The sequence below is a fragment of the Tamandua tetradactyla genome, chromosome 7 (assembly GCF_023851605.1).
Source record: "Tamandua tetradactyla isolate mTamTet1 chromosome 7, mTamTet1.pri, whole genome shotgun sequence".
NCBI classification, from domain to species: domain Eukaryota; kingdom Metazoa; phylum Chordata; class Mammalia; order Pilosa; family Myrmecophagidae; genus Tamandua; species Tamandua tetradactyla.
In genome coordinates this window covers 95877026-95903226 of record NC_135333.1, presented here as the reverse complement: position 1 = coordinate 95903226, position 26201 = coordinate 95877026, and the positions used below count along the sequence as shown (strand labels likewise).

At 35.6% G+C, this 26201-nt stretch overlaps 1 protein-coding gene across 5 annotated transcripts in view; it reads right to left on the bottom strand.

Annotated features, from left to right (window-relative positions):
* Positions 1-1661: 1661 nt before the first annotated feature.
* FGD4 (FYVE, RhoGEF and PH domain containing 4) overlaps positions 1662-26201 on the bottom strand; it is a 252697-nt gene continuing 228157 nt past the window's right edge. For all 5 annotated transcript variants that reach the window (XM_077170478.1, XM_077170480.1, XM_077170479.1 and 2 more), the window contains 7 exons: positions 22635-22807; positions 18592-18622; positions 18284-18376; positions 17851-17976; positions 14696-14836; positions 8143-8283; positions 1662-7120 (listed from right to left, as the gene is read on the bottom strand). In XM_077170478.1, the coding sequence (XP_077026593.1) occupies positions 6863-7120; positions 8143-8283; positions 14696-14836; positions 17851-17976; positions 18284-18376; positions 18592-18622; positions 22635-22807 (963 nt within the window). In that variant the 3' untranslated portion in view covers positions 1662-6862. The remainder of the gene's footprint in view (positions 7121-8142; positions 8284-14695; positions 14837-17850; positions 17977-18283; positions 18377-18591; positions 18623-22634; positions 22808-26201) is intronic.

The following is a 26201-nucleotide window of genomic DNA, read 5'->3' as shown; positions in this document are numbered from 1 at the left end:
TCCCTGTCCATGCACTCCTGTAGGCACCATGCTTCCGAGTTAGATTCCAGTCCTCTGCCTCTCAGTTCCTTAGCCTCTGCAACCAGGGCCACCCTAAATGGTGCAGAAGGCTCTTCCGGGTCAGCTGCACTCTTGAGTCGTGGTCTCAGTCACCTTCCCGTCCTTTCTCTAACTTTTCCTTGGAGCAGAACTGAACTCAATCTACCCTATTCAGCCATCCTCCCAGAGCTCCAACACGTAGAGCTTTATAACAAATTACTTAACCTCTCTAAACCTGTTTCCTCATCTGAAAATCTCAGAGTGCTGTTGTGAGGTTTATGAGATAATGCATGAATAGAGCATACTTAGCACAGGTCAGATCAAAGAAGAAACTTTAAATCCGTGTTTCTCAAATGAGGTTTCCCATCAGAATCATGTAGGGAATTTCTGAAACTGCTTTTATCTAGAGCTGGACCCAGACAGAATTTCTGAGTAGGGCCAGGGTATCACGCAGTTTAACGATTCCCCAGGTGATTCTAATGTGCAGTCAGGGATGCAAACCTTTACAACAAATAAATTATCTCTATTGATTAACATTCATATGCTGAATGTTTCATTTGGACCAGCCAGGCACTGTATTATGATACTGCCTCATTTAAGTCCCACAACTTTTCAAGGAAAACTTTACACCTAGGTCACAGCAGAGTCTGGGATTTCTAGCCAGGTATCCTAAGAATTAAAGGGCTTCCCACTATGAGCTTGTTATTCCGAGGATGGTTGAGTAGCAGCACTACTTGGGACCTTGTTAAAACTGTATCAACACAAACCTGCTAATTTAGAATCTGCCTTACAGCAAGCTCTCCAGGTGACTTGTACACAGATTAGTTTGGGAAAGCCTGAACACTAGATGCCACACTGGCGCTCTCCACCACATTTCTGCTTTGGCATAAGGTGGACCCAAATACATCCTATTGATGAGCCAAGAGCAATCTTTGTTTTAAGGAATTGTTCAGACAATGCCAGTTCTTCAGAAATTGCTAATTAGTTTTTTAAGGCCTGAAAAAAACCTAACTCTTAAAATGGATTAACATTTTACCGATGATATCACATTCTAAGTGACATAGGGCTTCTTTTGAGGTAGTGTTTTGTTTTTATAATAGCCAATAATTTAACTGCGTGAAATCAAAGGAGCCCATGAGGCATTCTATGAAATACTACTTGCGTAGTGAGTCATGTCAAAGTGCTATTCTCATTATTTGAATGACTGTAGGAGTTTGATATTCAAGTAAATTATACAAGGTCACATAATTGGTAATAGCAGGGCTAAGAATTTCTTTGACTTCTGTTTTCATGTTTGTTTCATATATAAGACTAGAGAATGTTCACAAATATGATAATCTATGAAATAAAGCAATATTTCAAAGAATACAGAGCAACACTTTTTATTGGTTCATGAGGATTTAGCCTTGGGGTTATCACAGAAGCACACTCTGCATACTTGGGGAACCTTGGCTTCTTCCACAAGCCTTATTCTTGAATAACTCAGATGGGTTTTTTTGGGGGGTGGACATTTGAAGGAGCATCAATACCTTACTGAAATAAATTTTTTGGACCAAACGACCAAAGTCATTGTCAACTGAACATATATAATCCTAGCTGAAATAACATCAAAGCCTTTAGAATTGATTTAAGGATGTGTTTATTTACAAAATACAAATGTTTAATATTTAATAGGAATTAAAGTGCTTAATATTACAATGTTTCCAATTCTTTGCTTTATGACCAAATATACATATGTTACACAATATATACACTATCTGCAAGTATTTTACATTCATACAGCTGGAAAAGAATTACTTTTCATGTATACTTTTTCACATTTGGGTCAACTATAAAATTCAGATACCATACCTATTCAAACCGATCAGTCAACAAGTCAAAAGAAAAACCCATATAACACCTATTCAAAATATCAGTCAATTGTCTCTCATGAAATGCTAATTTAGTAAAAGTTTTATATACAGATAAAATTGTTTTGCTAATGAAGGACCACCCACCCCCACCCTGTGATACATTCTAATATCCATTTACTGTGTAATACCTAATACAATTCTATTATCATAATGATTCCCACAGACTATTGTTTCTTCCAAAACCTATACATTCTATGTATTTGGTATTCACTTATTAAAATATGCTATAATGAGATTTCTCAATTAAATTTTTCACTAAATCTACCACAATGAATTTTAGAATTGGTTACCATCACGTAACTTTCAGTGACCCACCAAGAGTGAAAAACCATCTCATAAAAGTCATGTGCTATTTAATTTCAAAACAAAAACGATACCACATTCTGCCAAATGCTCAGTCCAGAAATAAGAACATGATTGACTTTGGAGAAACTCTTCCCTTCCCCTCAGGAAACAGCACAGAAAATGGCCCAAGAGAATGAAAAATTTTTTAAGCCCAAAGAGAGGGAAAAAAATGACAAGATAATCACTGGTATAATTTTCTATAAAAAAAGCAGGCTATCTTCTCATGACTACATGATTAATGGGTACATTAAAGATGAATTATACATAAAAATCCACACTGATAATTTATGTTAAAATATTTAAGTTAAAAAGAAAAGTTTCTATAAAAATTAATTTCTGTGAAAATTAACTGTTTTTGCATATATACATACATGTGTAAATTCACAGAAAGTGTTTTTAAAGTAGACCTGTTTTAGTGGCCCATATATATCGCACTCATGTTTTTCTAAGTTTGGAGAATCTAGAGTAAATAGTAGTATGAAAATAAAAAGCAGTTTGAGTCTATTAAAATAGGATAACCATGAATTACAGATGTCAATACATTCCCAAAATAGGAACTGTTTTACCACACTGGCCTTCCTTATGTTAATACATTCCTGAAAAATACAACATTTAATAATGAAAACATTGACTGTCTTGACTTTTGAAATAATTTTAACGTTTAAATACCATGTGCTTAATCTTAGACCTGCTGATATCACATGAACATTAGGTGATGTAAGATATTTTAATCTTCTAGTGATTATGGCAAGGATGCCTGCATAAAAATAAGACCTTAGTTCTCTAGAAGCTTCCCAAGATATCTTCAGTTCAGTAAGGTCATCATTAGAGTTATCACAGAAAATATGCTCAGAATAAGAAATTAAGGCTTTGAGTATAATCAGAAATGAGATTTAAAGTTTGAAGTGAAAAAACACCCTGTTTCCACAGTATAGAGACAAGAAAAGTAAAACAGAAATTGTGGAAGTATTTTTGATAAGATTTTTAGAAGGCATCAGTGATTCTTGAACAATCCTACAGTACCTTGAAGCTTATAGTTTTCCTTATACATTTATGCCTAGTACAGTGTCCTTCATAAAAATGCAAATATGTATCATTTATAAGAAGGATGTATACTTAAAGAATTAATTCCTGTTCAAGTTCAGTAATTTTTTTTAGATTGGTATCTATTTAAGCAATTGGAATAGGTCACCCAATGAAGATAAATACATCCACCTTCATGTTGCATTAAACTTCATGGAAAATGAAAAATAGTTTGATAAAGTAGGGCAGATGTGCTTTGTTTCATGATTCATTTCCTTTGCAAAACTAAAAATGCTTTTTTTTTTCTTTTCACATGGGCAGGCACTGGGAATTGAACCCAGGTCTCTGACATGGCAGGCGAGAAATCTGCCTGCTGAGCCACTGTGGCCTGCCCTGAAAATGCTTTCGATTGTTGCTTTCTATACTCAGCAGTCTGAATTAAAGTATTATTTGTAGGAAGTTAATTTTCTATATCTTCTGTGGATAGGGGTCTTTATATTAAATTTTCCATATAAAAAGCATACCCTGAAGAGATTTATTGCTTGTATACATGATGGCATTGGAGATATCAATTGTTATGAAAGTGGCTGGTGACATTTTCATTATCAAACCCCACTTAAAACCTAGAGATAAAGTCTGCACTACATTTCATAGGTAACATCCTAGTGGTAGACTTTCAACAAAAGTAAGGTTTTAGGTTTAAAAAATTGGAACATTTTATGACATATAGCAAATTAATATTTTCAAATTTGGAGGAAAGACACTAGGAAAGATGACTTGGAAAGCACCAAATTAGAAAAACTAAATAAAGAATTAAAACCCCTTTGGAAAATTAGTTTTAATAGGAAAGCAACCTTTTTTTAAAATGTTCAATTTGTTATGACTACTCAGGTGTCTTGAAGCAAAAGACATAAATTATTATTGTAACCAATCACACTGTGAGGTCTTTGGGTTAGGTGTTAATAAGTGACTAAGATGATTCCTTTGCCTTTCTCCAAGTAAAGATATTAGTGATTCTTTAATAAGAGAGATACAGAGAAGGCTGCTTCGCTGCTTCTCTTTGTGCTTGGTTGAAGAATGTGAAGGATAATTGAAATTTCTCTTCTAGCACTGATGTTTCTAAATTTTTTTAAAAAATAAACTAATGAATGTTAAGGGTATGATGAGCTGTTTACATAAGAATTCTTTCAATAATCAAAATTAAGTAACATTGATATTTTTATTGAGCCAAATTTGAATGTGTCCATGTTATTTTCATTCTAGGAGAAGAACATCTGGCAAGGAAAGTGTTGTCTTTGCTGTTTACAGTATTTTTCAAAAATAATCTGTTCCTTAATTCTTCTAATTAGCCTTTACATATCCACTATTCTATTCACATTTACAACAAAAACAAAACAAAAACAAAACTTCCCCTGATAATCATTCTATATTTTTATTGCTTCTCTTTTCTTGAGATTAAGAGAGCCCTGGGACCATCATAACTATAATTTAACCTTCTCAATAACCACTCCCAACACACACACTGCACACACACACACACACGCACACGCACAGACACAACCAATATTGTCAACTAGAAAAGAGAAGCAATGTAAAATTCCTTTTTAGTCTGTCCCTGATTTAACAGGGCCTAAGAAGCTATCTTTATCTCTTTTTGGCTCCGAGTATTTGGTTTAATGTTAATGATCATGGCTGGTATTCCTTTTATGGAGGAAGGGAACCTAATCATTCCGATCACAATTGGTTCACCTCCTTTTATGTGGAAAGAAAAGGGTGATGTTACAAATATTTCTTAAAGCAAGGGGCCTGAATAAATGTGTGGCAACCTCAAATGCTGCATAAAACTACATTTAAGGTATAATTCTCAAAGGCCAAGGACAGGCCAAGGACAGTGGGCTCATTCTTGTGGGTTTCTAGCAGACTGATGCTTTAAAAAGTGATAATGTTTGGGGCATGAGTGGCTGAAGGAAAAAAATCTAAGGAAAGGAGTACATTAAGCGGTGAATTTAATGTGAGATTTTAATCACAAGTACTATGTAATGAAAAGCAGCCATGCAGACAAGGAATATTTTGTCTATTAAATATCCTCAGAGATAAAAGGCGAAAAATTCTCAGATCCTCTTCAGTCAACTTGCACCTCCTGACATTCTGATACTAAAGTATTTAATATTGTACATCTTTTCCCTCTCTTCTCTGGTAAGGTGGTTTATAAAGTTAAGCATAAACTTCCTTTCATATCACCCCCTCCCCCTATGTGAAAACATGCGTTATCACACAAGTACTGTTTTGTATCTGATAAAGGATAGGCCCACAAAGTTATCTTAAGTGTTCATTATATATAGTCCTCATTTAACCATGCTTGACAGTCTTATGGAAAAGAAAAACATAACAATAAACGTAGAAGTCATATGTCCTGGTTCAGTTTTAAGGTCATGTGTCCTAGATCTTGGTGAAACTTTTTGTACATGCTGATGTTAACAATTCTAAGATTGTAAAAGGTAAATTAACCTTTGTGACCATAACAGTGCCAGTGACCAAAATGCACTATTTCAGAATAATCAAGACTGAAGCATTATTAACTGAACCCCCGTCATATATTTATGTATTATTAGCACCTTCAAAGACAGGCACTGTTTTAAATAGGCACAGAACAAAAAATAGTACTTTAAAAATACTGCTGGAATTCACTGATATAATCCCATGCCACAGAGATTACTGCTTTTCCTTAATATTATAAAAATATCAATACCCTTAGATGTCAATCAGTTCAACTTAAATCACCAGAAACATTTCTGAAGTTCAGAACACTGCTCAATTCCAAGAAAAAATACATGCTTTACATTTAAAAAATAAATTAGAGACAAATATGAACTAAAGCTGAGGAGAAAAAGCATGTATAATATATAGATATATTTATATTTAATATTATATACATTTAACTGTGATATACTTAAAGTATTTTATTTTTATGAGTATTTCTACAAAACAAGTATTATCTTAAGTTGAAAACCTGAACACAATTTATCCTTTTTTTGTTTTGAAAATACATAACATTATTTATGCAGCTTGGGTTTGACAAACTAAATTAAATACGCTCATATAATAATCTAAACGGTCGCTGTATTTTTTTTTTTTTACCATGGATCTATTTTGGCAACATGGAGGTATATCTTTCAAATAGTCACAAGTCATACACACAAAAGAAAAGACATTAAAGAATCTATTTCTTTCCTTTAATGAAAGTGGCCCATTCTAACCTGATAGTGATAGCGTCAAATGATACTATTTTCCTCAAGATGAAACTACATATTCAAGGAATAGCTCATAAAATGCTCCATATTTCACATTATTTCATAACTTTATCAGTGGGAAGGCTCTGCACATCCATTTCACTGAGAGTATATAAATATGGGAAAATGGTCCCCAAAAGATGTACTTATGAGCCTATATTTTTAAACATAAAGTGCTAAGAAATTAATGAGACCTGGGAATGTCTTAAGCTATAAATTTTAAGACCCCCACATAGTGGTTGATCCTGTGGTTCAGCATTCTGATTTCTTCTTAAGTTCAGGATGATCGTCCAAGGGGGCTGGGTGCTCATCTGGACCATCAGGAGTCTCACCTGTGACAGCTAATAGGATGATTTTCAGCCACTTCTGTTTCAGTTCCTCACTGTCTGCGGCAAAGCTGTGCACAGACTTGGACTGAGTCAGTTTGAAACTGTGTGGCAGGTCAGCACTTCTTGGCATATCGTCTACAAAATAGCCCAGGAGTGGAATGGTGGCCTGGGCTCTGACGTCCTGCATAAAAAATATCGTACAGACAAATGTGAGGTGTATGAGCTTGCTGTATGAGGTCCTTTGTGATCTGGCTCCTACAAAACATCTTTCCTCCTACTGCCCTACACAGACCTCACACTGAGCTCTGTATGGACAGAGACTGTGAGCCAATGCTTAGCACAATGCCTGTTCATTATATGAGGCCAAAGATAATGCTGCCTTAATTCATTAAGGAATGAGAGCTGACACCCCAATCAGGCAGGACTCACTGAAACTAGGCCTCCTCTCAGTGATGGAGCCCATTCAAAGCCCCTTCAGCTTTCCATTTGTTGAAAACGGGAAGAAAACAATAGTCACCTTATTGTATAAACCCCAAAAATGTTAATAACAATTTCATTACCAAAGGTAGTTTTATTTGGTGACTCATGCATTCTTTAGTCCATTTATATATGAGTAGGGAAAAGGCTATAAGAAAATCAATGAAGTAGAATAAAATATGTGCCCCCTGACACCTTTAGTCTGTATCAAAAATAAAATAATTTTCCTATCCCTTAATGTAGGATAAAATGTAACAGATACATTTACCACTTTTATATTTACAGGTTAAATGCATAATTGCATTAAGTATGGTTTATTTTTTAAGCACAACATAATCCATATATTTTTCAGGTATGCATCCATTCAACAAAAAGATGGTCTTTTCTTAATATGGTGTCCTATCACTTAAAAGATTCATCTCTTCCTCTTGCATTCTCTCTCTGCCTCCCTCCCTTTTCCTTGGATTTATTCTATTTCAACTCCCTTTTTCTCAAACCTACTAAATAAGAATGAGCAGGAAAGGGGACAAATGATCCATAGGGTAAAGAAAATATTGATCAAAGAATCAGCTTAAATAACAAACTTGAATTTTAGTTATTCATTATTCATCAACTTTAATGAAACATAGTAAAACTTTCCTGAGCTCTCTTGCTTTACAGAGGAGCCACTGAAGGATTTCAAATTCATTACCTACTGGTTACTTCAGGCAGATAGGGTTTAGATACCTGTGGAGCACCATACATGTACAGCACAAGAGGGTCTTGCTTGGGGATCACACACCAAGCCTTCTGCCAAGGTTTTGACTTTTCCATATACTGAAGAAAGCTGCACACCACACTGTTTCCAGATACCTCTGCTGATTCAGTCTAGAAAAATGTAAAGGAGAAAGAGTGCAAGAGAATGAACACAAAACAAACCAGATAGAGAAGTAATTCAACTTAGAAACATAAAAAAATGTTTTTTGTTTTGTTTGGTTTAAAATCTTGAATTATCCAAGTAAGGTCATCTGTAATTAAGAAATACTGATCTAGATCTATCACTAGCATTGAAAAATATGTAAGCAAACCTTTAACTGTTTATATTTCTAGACCTTGAATTTAAACACAGTTAACATTTACTATGTAAATGTTACCATGTAGACACTTCTCTTACCTTGCTACATATTTTCTTAATCTTCATTAATAAACACTGAGAAGTTAGTACTTGTATTATCTGATGCTCAGAGTTTAAAGACTTTCCCAAGATCTACAGATTTAATAATTGACATGTGAAGATCTGAGCTTAGATCGTCTGGTTCCAGAGCCTTAACCCTTTCCACACAATGCTATACTGGCTCCAAGTATGTAAGAGTGTAATAGCAAAAAGACATAAAATGAACAGCAATTCTTGCATAGTACTTCAGATGATTAAAAACTTTTTTTAGTTGCAATAACTTTTTATCTCCCTGGAAAAATAAGCAATCCTGTAGCAACTTTAAAATTGCTTAATACATAGGAGAGAGCATCCTGCTTTTAGTTAAATACAAATAATTATGGAGTAGTTTTGAAGCACAATGACCTATGTGCTTGTGGCCCCCACCATATTGGAAGTGAAGTAACTGGATAGCAAGAGTGCTGGGTTGATGCTGGCTAAACCTAGATTAAACCATCATGGTTTAATAATACCATTCCAAATGTCATGGTGCCTAATGATGGGACTTCTTAGGATTTGAGCTCTGAGCTAGTCTTCATACCAGTTGTCCTCAGGGTCATTTTTTTGTTCTCCCTTATGCAAAAATGTTTTATTTGTCCATGATCGCCATCATTGTCCACTCCTAAGTTATACCATCTCAGTCTTTATCGTCTATCTTTCCTTCTGGTTTCATACTTGCCCCCAGCTTTTGCCCCTCTATCATATTCCCATTCAACTTCATTCAGTGAAAACTTATATTCTTGTGCTACAATCAGGTAGTATTGTGCTATCCATTTCTGAATTTTTAAAATCAGTCCTGTTACATAATCTGTATTCCTTCAGCACCAAATGCCCAATCTCTACCCTATTTCTATCTCCTGATAACCTGTGTTCTTAACTTCAAGTCTCAAAGTTCACTCATTAATGTTAATCCATATTAGTGAGACCATACAGTTTTTATCATTTTCTTTCTGGCTAATTTCACTCAGCATAATGTCCCCAAGGCTCATTCACATTGTTACATGCTTCATGACTTAATTCTGTCTTGCAGCTGTGTAATACTCCATCATATGTATATACCACAGCTTGTTTAGCCACTCATCTACTGATGGACATTTGGGCCGTTTCCATCTCTTGGCAATCATAAATAATGCTGCTTATTAACACTGGTGTGCAAATGTCCTTTTGTGTTCTTGCCTTCAGTTCCTCTGCATATATACCTCATAATGGGATTGCTGGATCATATGGCAATTCTATACTGAGCTTCCTGAGGAACAGTCAAACTGCCTTCCACAATGGTTGCACCACTTTACATTCCCACCATCAGTGGATAAGTGTGCCTCTTTCTCTACATCCTCTCCAGCACTTGTTGTTGTATTGTTTTGTTTTTTACAATGGCCATTCTAGTGGGTGTCAGATGATATCTCACTGTGGTTTGGATTTGCATCTCCCTAATAGCAGTGAAGTTGCTATATCTTTTCATGTGCCTTTTAGTCATTTATACTTCCTCTTCTGAGAAGTGTCTGTTCATGTCTTTTGCCCATTTTTAAATTGGGTTGTCTTTTGTTGTTGAGTTGAAGAATCTCTTCATATATTCTGGATACTAAACCCTTATCTGATATGTGGTTTCCAAATATTGTCTCTCATCATGTAGGCTGCCTTTTTACTTTCCTCGGGTTCATTTCCTACTCTTCCCTCACGTCTCAGTGGTGGAGGCAGAGTACTGAACTCTGTACGTTGCATTTCCAATGCTTTTTTGTTTTTTTAAGAAAAAAAAATTCCAAACAAATATTCCCACTTAGCTCTTCCTTCCCTTCCCCAAATAACCTCTGATATCCTTTGTTTTTGCAAAGTTGATATAGTCTCTTATAAGTGATAGCATACATTTTTTATCTTTATGTGTCTTGCTTATTTCAATGAGCATGATTTCAACGTTCTTCCATGTTGCAGTATGTCTCATAACTTCATTCTTTTTATGCCCTAATGATATTCCATTGTGTGTATGTACCACTTTTTTTTCATTTGTTTGTTGGACACTTGAGTTGTTTCCACTCTTTGGGTATGTACCTAGAAGTGGAATTGCAGGGTCATATGGTAATGCTATGTTTAACTTTTTGAGCAACTGCCATGTGGCTTTCCACAGTGGCTACACAATTTTACATTTCTACCAATGATGCACTTGAGTTCCAATTTCTCCATATCCTCTCCAACACTTAATGTTTAAAATAGTAGCCATTCTTGGTGTGTGAAGTGTTACCTCATGTGGTTTTGGTTTGCATGTCCCCAATGAGTAGTGATGTTGAGCATCTTCTCACATGCTTATTGGCCATTTGTATATCTGCTTTGAAGAAACGTTTTTTCAAGCCTTTTGTCCATTTTTAGTTGGCTTGTCTTCTTTATATATTCTGGATAGTAAGCCTATGTATTGTTTGCAATGAATTTCTCCTATTTTGTAGGTTGTCTTTTCATGTTCTTGATAATTTCCTTCAAGGCACAAAAGTTTTTAATTTTGATGAAGTCAAATTTATCTAATTCTTTTTTTGCTTATGCTTTCAGTGTCACAACAAATAATTTGTTGCTGAATCCAAGTCATGAAGATTTGCCCCTATGTCATCTTCTAAAAGTTTCATATTTAGGCTCTTATTATTTAGGTCTTTGATCCAATCTGAGTTATCTTTTGTATATGGTATGGATATCCAATTTTTCCAACACCATTTATTGAACAGACTATTCTTTCCCCATTGAGTGGATGTGGCACCCTTGTCAAAAATCAACTGACCAGGGTGCATGGGTGGTTCAGTGGTAGAATGTTCGCCTTCCATACAGGAGAACTGGGTTCAATTCCCAGACCATGTACCCACTCCGGCCCTGCCAAAAAAAATCAATCGACCAAAAGAAATAAAGAAAAAAATCAATTGACCATAGGTGTGTGGATCTATTTCTGGTTTGCAATTCTGTTCCATCAATTTATTTGTCTGTCCTTATGCTGCAATTACACTGTTGTGATTACTGGAGCTTTGTAGTACAACGTGAAATTGGATGTGTGAGTCCTTCAACTTTGTTCTTTTTCAAAACTGTTTTGGCTGTTTAGGGCCCTTTGTAGTTCCATGTGAATTTGAAGATAGGTTTTTCCACTTCTGTAAAAAAAAGGGTGCTGAAATTTTGAATCTGTAGATTACTTTGGGTAATACTGATATCTTGATATTCACTCTCCGAATCCATGAGCATAGAATGCCTTCCATTTGTTTAGGCCTTCTTTACTTTCTTTGAGCAAAGATTTTAATTTTTCCATGTATAAGACTTATATCCTTGGTTAAATTTATTTCTAGATATTTAAATTTTTTTAGATGCTGTTGTAAATGGAATTATTTTCTTGATTTCCTCTTTGGGTTGCCCAGTTTAATGTATAGAAACACAATCGATTTGCATGCTGATCTTGTAACTTGCCACTTTGCTGAATTCATTTATTAGCTCTGGGAGCTTTGTAAGACTTTCAGTTTTCTATACATAGGATCTTATCTTCTGAAAACAAGGAAAGTTTTTACTTCTTTCCAATTTGCATGTCTTTGATTGTTTTTTCTTATCTAAACTGTTCTCATTAAAGTTTCTAGCACACACAAAAAACAAAAAATTCTAGCATAATTTTGAATAGGAGTGGTGAAAGCAGTATCCTAATCTCATTCCTAATCTTAGGGGAAAGCTTTCAGTCTTTCACCTTTGAGAAAAACATTAGCTGTGGGTTTTTCATAAATGGCCTTTATCATGTTGAGAAAGTTACCTTCTACTCCTAATTTTGTAAGGGTTTTTATCACAAAAGGGCACTAGATTTTTTTCAAATTCCTTTTCTCTGGCTAATAAGATGAATCATGCTTTTTCTCTTTTGTTCTGTTTTTGTGGTGTATTACACTGAGTTTTTGTTTTGTTTTTTTAATACTGAATGGAGCACCTATGCATCCTAGTCTAAACCCCACTTGGTCATAGTGTATCATCTTTTTAAAGTACAGTTGGATTTGGTTTGCTTGTATTGTGTTGAGGATATTTGCATCAATATTCAAAAGGGAAACTGATCTGTAATTGGTCTTTCCTTATGATGCCTTTATCAGGCTTTGGTATCAGGGTAATACTGAATTAGTTGTTATAACTTTTTGAAAGCCAATTACAGTTTTCTGCTTTTCCTCCTCATATACAAATGATGGTTTTTATTACATACGTTATAGAAAGTAACTGGTTTGCTTTTATTTTCTTTCTCTGAAATCCTTCGGGTAGTGCTACTCAGTTCCTATGAAATAGTGCTGGTTTGTAAACTGTTTTGTTACATTTTGTGATTATCTCATCTTTAACTAGTAAGTGTAAGCATTTAGAAACTTATTGCATTTAACTTTGTAATGATATCCAAGTGCATGATTTTATATTTTACAAAAATATTGCTCTGTGATAAATTGGAAATAAAAATTACAGAGTTTAAGAAGCACTGGTTAGCGTTTTGGCCTGCAGACCAGCTCTAGCCTATATCTGTTTTTGTATGGCCCATGGGCTAAGAATGGTGTTTACAGATGAACATTTGTGAACACTTAGATGATAGAGAACACTAACTTTCAACTCTAAATGAAATGTCCATCTGCCAAAAAATTTCTGTTCTTATCACTAGTAAATCCATTTTACTAAATATTGTGCTAAATTATTATATTTTTAATATTGCCTTTGGTCTGCAAAGACTAAAATATTCCCTTTCTGGTCCTTTACAGAAAAAATTTGCAGGCTGATGGCACCTAACATACTAATTGTTATAGAGTTAGTCTCATGTGCACTTATATGTGTGTGAATACATATACATACCTATCTCCTTCATATGGACATAATACTGCATATTTATCTGGTTAAATGAGAGTTAATCTATTAAGTATTCGAATATAATTCTTTTCCTCAAGTTTAATTTTTTCTAAAAACGAGATGTTTCATAAATACAGCCTGACAAACTTAGAGCAAGCTATCTGATATATTATATTGTGCCATTCTCATTAGTTGCTGCTGTTAAATCATGAGGCTGTATTTCACCCTCCCTGCCTGTAAAAGCCTCACTTTAATCTGCCACGCAGCGAGTCCCTAAAAGAATTTGGCTTTGCTTTCAGCTTGTGGGTCTATACTTTAACCTCAAGTGGACCTTGAAATTTATGATCCTTTTTCAATGAATAGAATGACATTTGTAAGCTTCTACAAATAGGAGCTCAATAAACATGCACTGATTCTTCAGAAAGCCTTAATAAACCAAGCATGTCTCTGACTATAGATACCCAGAATTTTGTTCATGAGACTATTTTCTCCAGACTTTCTAGTCTGTCTTTGAACTTACTGCTACAAAACATTATAATTCAATTTAACCCATCTGTAGTTAATATTTTAGATGTGAGCTCATTTCAGATGCAGGATGTATTATAGTCCCCAGGCTGGAGGGTATGAATTTATACTACAATGTGAGTCAAATTCATTTGGGAGATACTGCAATAATGTTTCAATGCAGTTATCAGGTTAGTGTCACTGGTACATTAGATACTGTTCTTAATGCGATAAGTTGGAAAAGGTTTCTAGGTAATAAAATAAATCTCTAATCTAAATTCGAAATTTTTCATGCAATGGCTTTCAAAGTCACTATGAAGAAATGAGGGAGAAAAGTCTCCCTACAGAGAAAATGTACTGTAAGATTTTGGGTATTAGAAAATTAATACTCTAATGTTTGACTGTAATTCCCTTCATAAAATCAATATATTCCATTATCAAATACATGTTGTCTTAATATAGCCCCCCTTTCTTTATAATCCAGTAGGACCCCAAAAGCCAACAATATAGAAAAGCATGAATTTAGCTTATTTTATCCAAATTATGAAATACAGAGACAAATAATAAAATAGATTATTTATTATTGAGGGTTAACAGAGAATTCCAAGTTCTTTGTATAAAAGTTTAAAAGAGATATCTAGGATGGGCAACAATGGCTCAGTGACAGAGTTCTCACCTGCCATGCTGGAGACCCAGGTTCCGTTCCTGGTGCCTGCCCATGTATAAAAAATAAAAAAAGAGAGAGATATCTAATAGTCAATATTTATTTCATACCTCTAAAATTCCTTTCCTTTTCTTTTCTTCACTTTCTGTAAATCCACTTATTATGAGATAACAGTCTTTACAAACTTTGCTCAATTTACCACCATCATATTCAAGTTGAGCTTTATAATCAGAACACTTCCAACAAACCACCTTAAATTAAAAAGAGGATAATGAAAAGTTACTAAGAAGAAGATGAAGTAATATTTACTTATGAGTATGAGAAAATTAAAGGTGGATTTTTATTAGATTAAGAACACTGGGTAAGTGTCATTGTGAAAACCTTGTGTCTGATGATCCTTTTATCCAGGATATGGACAGATGAGTAAAAAATTAAGAATAAAAAATAAATAATAGAGGGGATAAAGGGTAAAAAATTGGGTAGATTGAAATGCTTGTGGTCAATGAGAGGGAGTGGTGGTAAAGGGTATGGAATGTATGAGTTTTTTCTCGTTTTTCTATTTCTTTTTCTGGAGTGATACAAATGTTGTAAAAATGATCATGGTGACAAAAACACAACTATGTGATGATATTGTGAGCCATTGATTGTATACCAGGTATGGACTGTATATGTGTGAAGATTTCTCAGTAAAAACATTAGAAAGAACAGCACTGAGTAAAAAGTGATTAATAAGAAAATTGAAGTAATACTTGCTTATAGGTAATAATGAGAAAATTAAAGGCAGATTTTTATCAGATTAGGAACACTGGGTAAACATTAGATGTAATGCTGTTACAGGATTGTAATGGGCTCTGTCAGTTCAGCTCATCCTTCTCTTTCTGGCCTCTAAATGTAGATCCTCATTCAGACCTTTACTCTTTATAACCTCTAGATGTTTCATCAACAATCTCCCAAATTGAACTCATGATCTTTCCAGCCCTCAGCCCTCTCCTTATCCTACCCATCTCATGCCTCCCAATCTGGTCCCTCTCACGTGCTCCCTAGGAAATGGCATAGCCATCTAACCAGGCATGGCAAGTCAGAAACCCGGGAGTCATCCTGATACCTCCTCCCTCTACCTCACTTCATAGATTCACAGTATTATGAAGTCCTGCTGATTTTATCTCCTCAATGCTTCTTCAGTCTGTCTACTTTTCTACATCTTCCTTGTAATCATCCACATCCAAGTTATCATTGTCCTAGTTTGTACTATTCTAATAGTCTCAAGACTGGTAGCATTCTTACTGGCCTATAGGACTCAATTCTTGTATCATTCAAAGCTATTTTCTTAAAAGCAGCCAGATGCTACTTAGCAAAAATGCTATCTGATTACAGTCCTGCATAATTTACCTTTCTTATTCTCTTGCTCTCTCATTTTAGTATCACTGGTTTCTTCTTACCCTAAAAGTGCCACATTCTCTTCCTCTCATCTGTGCCTTCAGTGAGTTAACTCGTGCCCACCCTTCAGATGTTAGTTGAAATTTCACTCCCTCAAGGATGATTCTTCTGACTTCCAGAATAGAGTATGTCTCCTGTCACTGTATTACTGAAGCTCCTTGTACCTATTTCATAGCACTGATTACAGTTTTCAATTGTATTCTTGTGCAGTTACTTATCTGCTTTACTAAGCAGTAAGTTCCATGAGAGATTATCCTTGTATATTTTGCTCACTAGCTACACAATAAACATTTATAGAATTTCAGTGAATGAATGACTACAATGTAAATGCATAGTATTTCTAAGTAAATTGTATTTTTTCCTAATTATCATGGAATAATTTAAAAATCATCTGCTAGTTTAAGGAATGATTTTTTCATGTTTCTGAAAGCATTTTTTTTTCTCAATTTGTAGGGCATATTGTATTTAAATTATAATTATCAGTCAAACTTTGGTCTCAGTTAACAGCTTACAATTCATGATAAAAAAAGAGTCCTATGTTTTCTCATAGTTAAAATGAAATTACAGTTTAAAAACATAGAACATTGTATCTTTAAAATCCCATCAACTAATATAATTTATTTTCAAATCTTATAATATTTTGATAATCCACATGCAAACACATTTTTGTTTGCCTAAAGCAAGGATGTTAATACCAGCCGATATTTCAAACAAATGCAGTCATAAGATATTTTTTTCAAACATAGACTTCAAAAAGTCTTACCCTGAGAAAAAATGTTTATCAATTCAATTTTGATTATGAAACTGCCCCCCTGGGTCAAAACTAACTGTTAAGGCAAGAATAGGGAGGATAAATCTTCAATATAAGTGAGAATAATCTAAAAGAACTAGCCATAAAAATTGTTGCATTTACATATACAAATACATTAGACCATGACACTACAATACTTACTCTGATTACTCACTGCTTTTAGGAGAAAGCATATAATCTTCAACTTAGTTCACAAGGTCCTCCAAGACCTGCCCCTACCTATTTCTCCATGTTCATTTCCTGCTTTGTTTCTCCTTACTCTTTTCATATAAAACTCAACTCAGTGATCAGACCATGACCAAATTTTGTTTATATGGCAATCCATAATTTTAACCATTACCAACGTACTTTTAGTTAGTAACTTGCATTCCTAAAAACACACTTTTAGATAAGGAATTTGAAGAAAATCTCATAAATGACAGGGGGATTTACTCTGTAAAGCAGTAAAGCTATACACACAAAAAAACTCCAGAAGATTTCATGATGTGAATAAAGGTATCTAATGCAATGTGAAGGAACTGCAATATATAAAACTGTATAGTGATTAATAACATGAATTTGGAATCAGAACATATTAACTTTTCTAAGACTCAGTTTCTCATTTGTAAAATGGGGAAAACAGAACCTTTCCATAGGGAAATTGAGATTATATACACAAAACATTTCAAACAATGTCTGGCACTGGTACATGATAAATGATAGCTACTATTTTTAATATTCTTGCTCTTCTGTCCTATAAACTTGCTTTATTTTTCTTATATTTCTTTCATTAGTTAATGGCACTATCTTTATTCCAGTCACCCAAACCCAAACTTGACTATTACCTGTCCACCTAAATTCTTCATTGAACCAATTACTATTACTGTCTAATCAAAACTGAGCACAGTGCTTTGCACATGGCTGGTGCCAAAATAAGTTGATTATGCGATTTATTTAATAATTTTGTCTCTTCCAACTTGATGATTTTACATCATTTATATAGTGACTAGCCATTTAATTTCCAAGAATCTCACTTACATGCCCACATGCTCGACAATGATGCCTTCTCCTGGTCAGTGCATTGAAAGACTCTTTGCATTTCATACACATCGTTACCTCATTATCTCGGATCCATCTTGGGGCTCTTTTCCCTAGTTCAGCAGTCTAGGAAGGAATGAGAGATTTAATTTTAATAGGGAAAATAGTCATTCCCTTCTATTAAGAAAAACACCAACAATGATGCTCAAACCATGTTCTGAAATTCAAGGTCCATGCAAAGAAAAGGTTTAGTCAAAGAAGTTTAGCAGTAAAAAAATGTACTCACTGTTGTACTCATCTAAGAAGGAATCAGATTTTGTCTAAATAACCAGTTATGGCATCGCAAAGGAAAGTGTTGGATAATGATTAGATAGACCTCTTGCAACTATAAAGAGATATAAGAACCTGGAGTTAAGAATTTAATTCAACTTACAGAAACCTCTGAGTGAATGTCATTATCCTTTGCAATTGCATTTCTGAAGGTTTCATGCCTTTGATGGAAAGCATCAATAGTCTCTTGAAGGGTCTAAAATATAAATGAAATTCAAAGCACACAATAATGTTTCACATCCAAGTTAATGAAAATACTTTAGTAAACAAATGTCTTAATGTGGGGGCATGTTAAATATTAAAAACAACTTGTTTTGATGACTTGTATATTAACCAAACACAATAATATGTGCATGTTTGCATATACATAGAGAGCCTACCAGAGAACAGAAATGTAAAAATTGGGTTTACCTTGATCCATTCTTCTTTGTCTTGCTCAGAACTAAAAATAAAAAAGAGGAAGAAGGAAAAAGAAATGGTAAACTTTAAAATGAATGTAGAGAACATTAATGGATTACAACCGGGAAACAAAACTAGGCTTTGTCACAGACTTTGATGTTGTTTCAACTTTCCAAAAAATTCAACATCCAGGAAAGAGTTACAATAAAAATTAAACAGAACTTCTGGCAACTGAACAAATAAATTCTTTTTAAAGAGGGTTTCAGACTATCCACTGATTTTGACACAATTTTTGATGAGAGAGTTTAGTTCCATTAATACACTGCCCTGACATTAAGTTTAACAATAATATCAAGTTGTATATATTAGGTGACTCTATTCATCTAGCATTATCCTGGCTATACAACTAGTCTTCTGATTCATCTTTTAAAAAAACACAGATGAAGCCTATTAAAGGCTACTAGTCACAGCCCATTTTAGAAAGATTACAATTATCCTCTAAGAATGTAAAATATCTTTATAAGGCCTTGGGAGCTGTTTAATATTTCCTCTGATAAACAATTTAATTTTATTTTCCTATTGCTAGGAGGCTTCAGGCAATACCATACCTAACTCATTATAGATAAAGCTAAACATAAAAAAAATTAAATGTCCAGAGTAAGGAGATTGATTTCACAGATTAATGGACCCTAGTAGTAAATAATTCTCCTCTGGGAAAGATTTCTTTGACTCTTATCAAGTCCTCTGTTTTCCTGTTGACACAAATTTTATTTATTTCATCTTCCTTGTAAGTACTTATGTAGCTGTTATGTACCTTTCAGAAAAAAATCCCTTTTATTGAACTCTAGTTCGGGTGAGATCATCAAAGATTGGGCTCAGTTTGCCTATGTTTGGTATGATAGGGCTAGGTTTGAGTTTCAGCAAGAATGTCACATGCCTTATTCCTACAGGTGTAAAATATGCATGGAGGTTTGCTCCTCTGATACCAATTAGTTCTCCAATAAATTTATTACTGAATCCTATAATATCAGGAATGTGGCTGGAATCTGCCTGCCAATTGGAAGACTCTGCTTATTGTCCACCTAACAATCCTTGGACCAAGAACCTAGGTACTTCAATCTTGCCCCTTATGAACTTTTCTTCCTGCTGCTTTTTCCTGCCCCCACAGAATCAGTTCTGTTGCCCTGGAAGCAAAGTTATTTACTAGCTACTTTTAAACTCTCAAATGCAGGCAAAGAAATTTGACAAGTCCTGTGTACTTTTTTGTTTTAGCTTTTCAGTTGTGGCAGTTTTTCAAAACTTCACTTAGTACCATGTTTTAATTCCTATTTAGAAATATAAAATGATTGACTAAAGGATAAAAGCAGATTTTTTTTCATTCTTTTGTGTGTGGAAGAAGAATAAGATGTCAGTTTTGTGGCTGATTCACGTCTCAACAAGAAAGCCAGAATTCCTTTTTTCTCAGTTGGCCATAGATTTGAACTCTTTAATTATGTCCAAATATATACCCTGACTTTCTGGGAACTTCATTGTTTGTCTCCATTCTTGAGAGAACTATAACAGATCAGATTAAAAGTAATCACTAATTCAGATTGTTGCTATGATCATGCAATCAAAATATAACTAAAGCAGTAAGATTGGGGAATAAGAAATTTAAGAGAAAATGAACATGCTTCTAATAACTGGACTGTATTCAATACTCTATATTAGAACTGTTCAAAGTGAGGGCTCCTGTAATAAGAAACTTCCTCATTAATCAGTTACATCCTGGAGAGAAAATATCTCAACCTGCAAATGGAGGTCTGGAATCCCCATATAGGCCTCCAGGAAACCTCCCAAGAAACCCTACTGTGCAAACACATCCCTCAGGTTTGAAGATATGGAACTTTGCTGAAATTTCAGAGCCAGCAGTACCTTCATTCTTCTGGGATGACGTCCTATGATGACAGAAGTATTGATGAGGCCTCCCTGTTATCAAGGCCAATAACTCAACAAGTCACCAGTAAAGATTAATCAGAGTGAGGACTCATGTCAGGACCCTCCAGCCCAGCATCCTATAGTCTTCCCTTGAGTTCGTGTGACTGGGGCCCAAATTCCACTATGATGTGAGATAGGAAAACCATGACACTCAAAGACAAGGAAGGCCTTCACCACCTGTAATCAAGCTTGAAACGCCACCTGTTAATCCTCAGTGCTTTCCTTTGGCAGCTGTTTAAGTAACAGGAAGTTTAATTTATATTCTTGTAGTAAATTAAAGAACTGGCTGTTTCTGAAACTTTCCCTTCTTGTAACATTTTCCCTAACTGTTAATTCTACCAATTCCCTGACTCCCTGGGCATAGATTCTTACTAAGATGCTTTTATTCTCTTTATAAATTATTAAGTTTAAGCTGTTAGATAGTTCTTAAGTACAAACATCCAGATTGGATTTTCCTGAGCAATCAGAACCATAGCTTTTGTTGCAAAAGAAAAGGGGCTCTCTGGTTTCCCAAAGATTGTGGGATTCTAAGATCTGGGATTGGTACTTAACCTTCTGATCTCTGACCTTCTGGAATATCTGAATTTTTATCATGATAGGCCTTTATACAATAAGTGGATGGCTGTTTTCTAAAGTGGGTATTTCAAAACCTGGCAGCAATCTAATTGTCTTCCAGAGGTTCATGCTTCAGTAGCTATGATCTACTGCAGTAGTTCTCATCTTTTTTTAATTTTTTTCTCCAAACTGGTTATGCTAGTATAATGTTAGCTGGACCTCTAGCACTTTCTTTCCCTCTCAATAAAACACATATTAAAAAAGCTAACTCTTCCAGGAGTCGTGGTTGCCAGAAGCTGCCTGAGTTCCAAGTTCCTCTTCATGAACCCTCCAACTATGGCAGGAGAATCTTCACTCTTACCAACCAACCTCCTCCAATATTTCCATCACAGTGCCACTAAGTCCCATAAGTGCAGACCCTCTGCAGGACTTAGAGTTGCAGTTCCAACATTTAGCAAGAATAAGAAGCATCAACAAACATTTATGGACAAAAAAGAGGGATTAAGGGAGGAAAGATTAAGGCAGAATCTTTTGCTACAAGTCTCAAAGTTTTGGCTTGATTCCAACAACAGCATTCTCTGAGTACCTTGATTAAATTTAATTTACTGAGTGTGAACTGTCTCAAACCATGTCCTAGGTACTGTGGGAGAATCAACAGAGAAGAAGACATGATTCTTGCCTTTAACAGCTCACATATCTACACCAACCAAAACCAATACTAAAGAATACCTTACATTACATCAGATTCTACAAAGTTTCCATGTACTAGGGTAACTTTCCAGAAACCTACAACCTCCAGATGGGTCCCTGGACCAGATAAGTCCTTAAATGCGGAGGGGCCAGCCCTTCTAGAACATCAACTAACTTCATCCCCCTATTCCATATTATTGACAGACTCTTCCAACATGAAAAAGTTAGAATGAGTATAGCCCAAATATCCCTAAAGAGTGGGAGAAAGCTCAAAGTTGATGGTGGAGTTATACAGAAAAGGTAGGGTTTAACAAATGATTAAGGTTGCTGAATCATTATGTTGATATTTCTTTTAGTCTCCAGTATCTTAGAACAGCTAGATGTAAAACCCTAATATGGTGGAATCGTAACCATACCAAACTCTGAAATCTGTTCTACAACTAATTGCTGTGATGTGCTTTGAAATTTATTTCTTTTTAGTATATATGTTATTTTTCACAAAAAAGAAAAAAATATTTCTTCTAGCCTCCAGTGTTTGGGAGTAGCTAGAAGGAAAAATCTGAAATAATAGAATGGTAAACTATAACAAACTCAGAAATCTGTTCTGTATCTACTTATTGAAGTGTACTTTGAAAATCATTGCTTTTTTTCTTTTCTTTGTATATATGTTATATTTAACATTTAAAAAAAAAAAGCTCCCATATCTCCATTCACATTTAAAAAGATTCTCAGAGGGCCATAGCATTCACTTAGAAAACACCCTTAGAACTACTCTGGCCTCCATTTCATTTTGATGCTTTCAAAAAGCTGTATTATAGGAATGGTTTCCTTACCTGGCCTGCAGTTCCAGCGTTCTCTCTTTCCCAGATATCTGGAAAGTGTGTGGATATTCTTCATTGTGAGTCTCTACAATTTTCATTCCATCAATGCCAACCCTAGTTCGAACTGTGAATTTAGAGCCCACCAAGCTGAATCTTGGCACACAGTACAGCAACATGTTGTTGAACTGCAAGGAGGTAGAGCACACATCAATAAACAAGGAAATAAAGAAAAGAGAGAAGGAAGAAAATATTAAAAGTATCCTTGGACAGAAATTCCAAGGAATTCCCAGGGAATATGGTACTTCCAATGTGAGTAAAAATAATCAACACTACATTACAGATTTTATGATGATCCCATTGTGCTCATATCTACATCATCATAGTCTTAAAATTGTGACAATATAGTTCACTTTATTTAGATAATAGTTTATTGATATTTGGTAAACTAATGACCATTTTGTACCATTGCTTTAAGGAAATTTAGTTCATGTAAATTCAGCAACAATTTATGAAGAATCTTCTATTTACCAGGAACATAGCCAAGATCACTATTTTGTATTCGCTTGCAGTGTTTTTTAAAAGTATTATGAAGCCACTGAATCTTGCTTAAGAATGTACCATGTATGAATTTAAAGAGTTCTTTTGAACCTTTTCTTCTTCTTTGTTAGAACCCATCTAGGATCATGTATTGTCTCTAATTGTCACTGTCTTTTTAGTTGCTCTTTTTTTTTTTATTGTGAGTACGTATACACAACATAAACTTTGCCAACTCAACCACTTCCAAGCCTATTAGTCAGTGGAATCAATCGCATTCATTATGTTGCAGTATCCTCACCATCTTTGCTAAACTGTCCCATCTTACCAAAGAGAAGCCCTATACCCATTTCACATTAACACCCCATTCCTGTTGCCCCATGCCCCTGGCAACCTCTACTCAATTTCTGTCTTGATGAGCTTGTACATTATCTGATCTTTTCTAGTTAAATCTGCAATTTAACACTGTAAATCTATAAAATTTTGTTGGCTTTCATTTGAATTTAAATTCGGAAGTGTACAAAAACTTTTCCTATATCCCTCTGTCCTCACACCATTATGTAGCTCTTGTCACAAACGCATTACTAGTTGGATAGCACATTATTTAATTTAATTTGTATGATCGGTTTATTTGAACATCATAACTACATGGAATCTTGAACAGAGCGTGAGAACTCGCTGATTTCGTATAGGTTAGTGTGATGCCCCCAACACATCCCAGACTAATTTGGGTAGAGAATAAAAAAGTATTTGCAAAGTCCCCTTGGGGGACTTGGGAAAAAGGAGGAAATATTTAATTTCCTCATCTGGGGAAATCCTAATATTCTCACAAGCAGTGGGGACAACCCATTCAAAAGATTGAGCTGTTGGGGTTTACCCATATGAAACTTAGTCCTGCAAAGGAAAGACTAAGCCTACTTATAATTATGCCTAAGAGTGGCCTCAGAGAACCTCTTTTGTTGCTCAGTTATGGCCTCTCTCTTAAAGCCAACCTGGCAGGTGAACCCACTGTCTTCCCCCCTATGTGGGACACGACTTTCAGAGGTGTAAATCTCCCTGGCAATGTGGGATAGGACTCCCGGGATGAGCTGGGACCTGATATCATGGGATTGAGAAAGCCTTCTTGATCAAAAGGGGGAAGAGAGAAATGAGACAAAATAAAGTTTCAGTGGCTGACAGATTTCAAGCAGAGTCAAGAGGTTATCCTGGAGATTATTCTTACACATTATTTAGATATCCCTTTTTAATTTATGGTGTATTGGAATGGCTGGAGAGAAGTACCTAAAACTGTATTCCTGTAGCCTTGATTCTTGGAGATGATTGTATAACTATATAGCTTTTACAATGTGGCTATATAAACCTTGTATCTGATGCTCTTTTTATCCAGGGTATGGACAGATGAGTAAAAAATTAAGGATGAAAAATAAATAATGGGGATAAAGGGGGAAAAACTGGGTAGATTGAAATACTAGTAGTCAATGAAAGTTAGCGGTAAGGTATATGGGATGTATGAATTTTTTCTTTTTATTTCTTTTTCTGGGGTGAAATAATGTTCTAAAAATGATCATGGTGATGAGTGCGCAATTATATGATGATGTGAGTTATGAATTGTATACTACGGATGGACTGTATGCATGTGAAGGTTTCTCAATAAAAATATTTTTTAAAACTATATAGGGACATAGCAGATATTGTCCTATGACCTCCTGTGTAAGAAAGAACCTCGATGAAAGTTAACTGCTTTTCCTAAAAACTTTTAAGTTTTTAACTAAATAAATCCCCTTTTATTTTATTTTTTTCTATCAGGGATTTTTAAGTTATCTGTAAAAGTCAGGTTATTGAGAAGATTAAATGAGGAAACAAACGTGAAGTGCTTGGAATGGTGCTTTGCACATATTAAGTTCTTAAATTCAACCAGGTCTCATTTCACTCTCTTCTGGTATTTGAGTCCAGACCTTCTCCTGCCAGGCCCTCTGTCTGGCTTCACAATGCCACAAAATCAAGATATATCAGTGGATATTTAGTACATTTCAAAATGTTTATGTGTCTGTTGTGCTCATTCTGAAAGCAAATTTTATCAATCGTTTCCTTAAACATCATTTTGTAACTTCCTGTAACTGATACTGTAAATTTCTGTTCTATATTAGATAATGCAAAAAATAAAAGTATGCTACATAGATTTTCAGATAAGCCCCAGTGTCATATTTCACATTTACATTTCTGGAAGAGGACAGTAATGACTTATGTCTTATCATTAACTATTATGTCCTGAGTGTATCAGTTACAGCCTCCTCATAGTACACAGGATTTAGAGATTTTAAAAAAAGCCTGGGGGGGGCCAAGATGGCGGCTTAGTAAGGTACGTGCGTCTTAGTTCCTCCTCCTCCAAAGCAACTACTAGGTGAACTGAAACAGTGCAGAACAGCTCCCGGGGCTACGGCAGGGAATGGACACACAGCGTACCCCAGTCTGGACTGGCTAGTCTGACTGCGAGACTCGGCTGCGGTGAGATCCCCGAGCGGCGCGCGATTTCCCGAAGAGTGGCAGCTGCGGCGGCCGGAGTTACTCCCTCCCTCCTTCCCGGCTGAGAGTCTCGGAGAGGCAAGTTTCCCAAGCCGAGACGGCCGGCGACCCTCGTTTGCGGGCGGCTTCGAGTCTCGGCTTCGAGTCCGCGGCTACGAGTCTCGGAGCAGAGGGCTATCCAAGCCGCAGTGGCCCCCCCACCGCGGGCGGCTTCCTGGTCCGGTGGGGAATTCCCCAGGCCGCGGCGGCCGGTGACCGACGCCCCTCCCCCGCGGGCGACGTCCTGGTCCGGTGGCGAATTCCCCGGGCCTGCTGCGGCCGGTGACCAGCCACAGGGTCCCCTCAAGCCGAGGCGGGTGACGCCCCCACCACACACAGCCCCTGAACCAATGGAGAGAATTGGATCGGAAATCCCCAGGCCGCGGAGATTGGTGACCGGGGGGATCCATTCCAAACACGTGAGACAAATGTGTGCCACGAGCGCCACCTACTGGGCAGGATAAGAAAAACAGAACCCAGAGA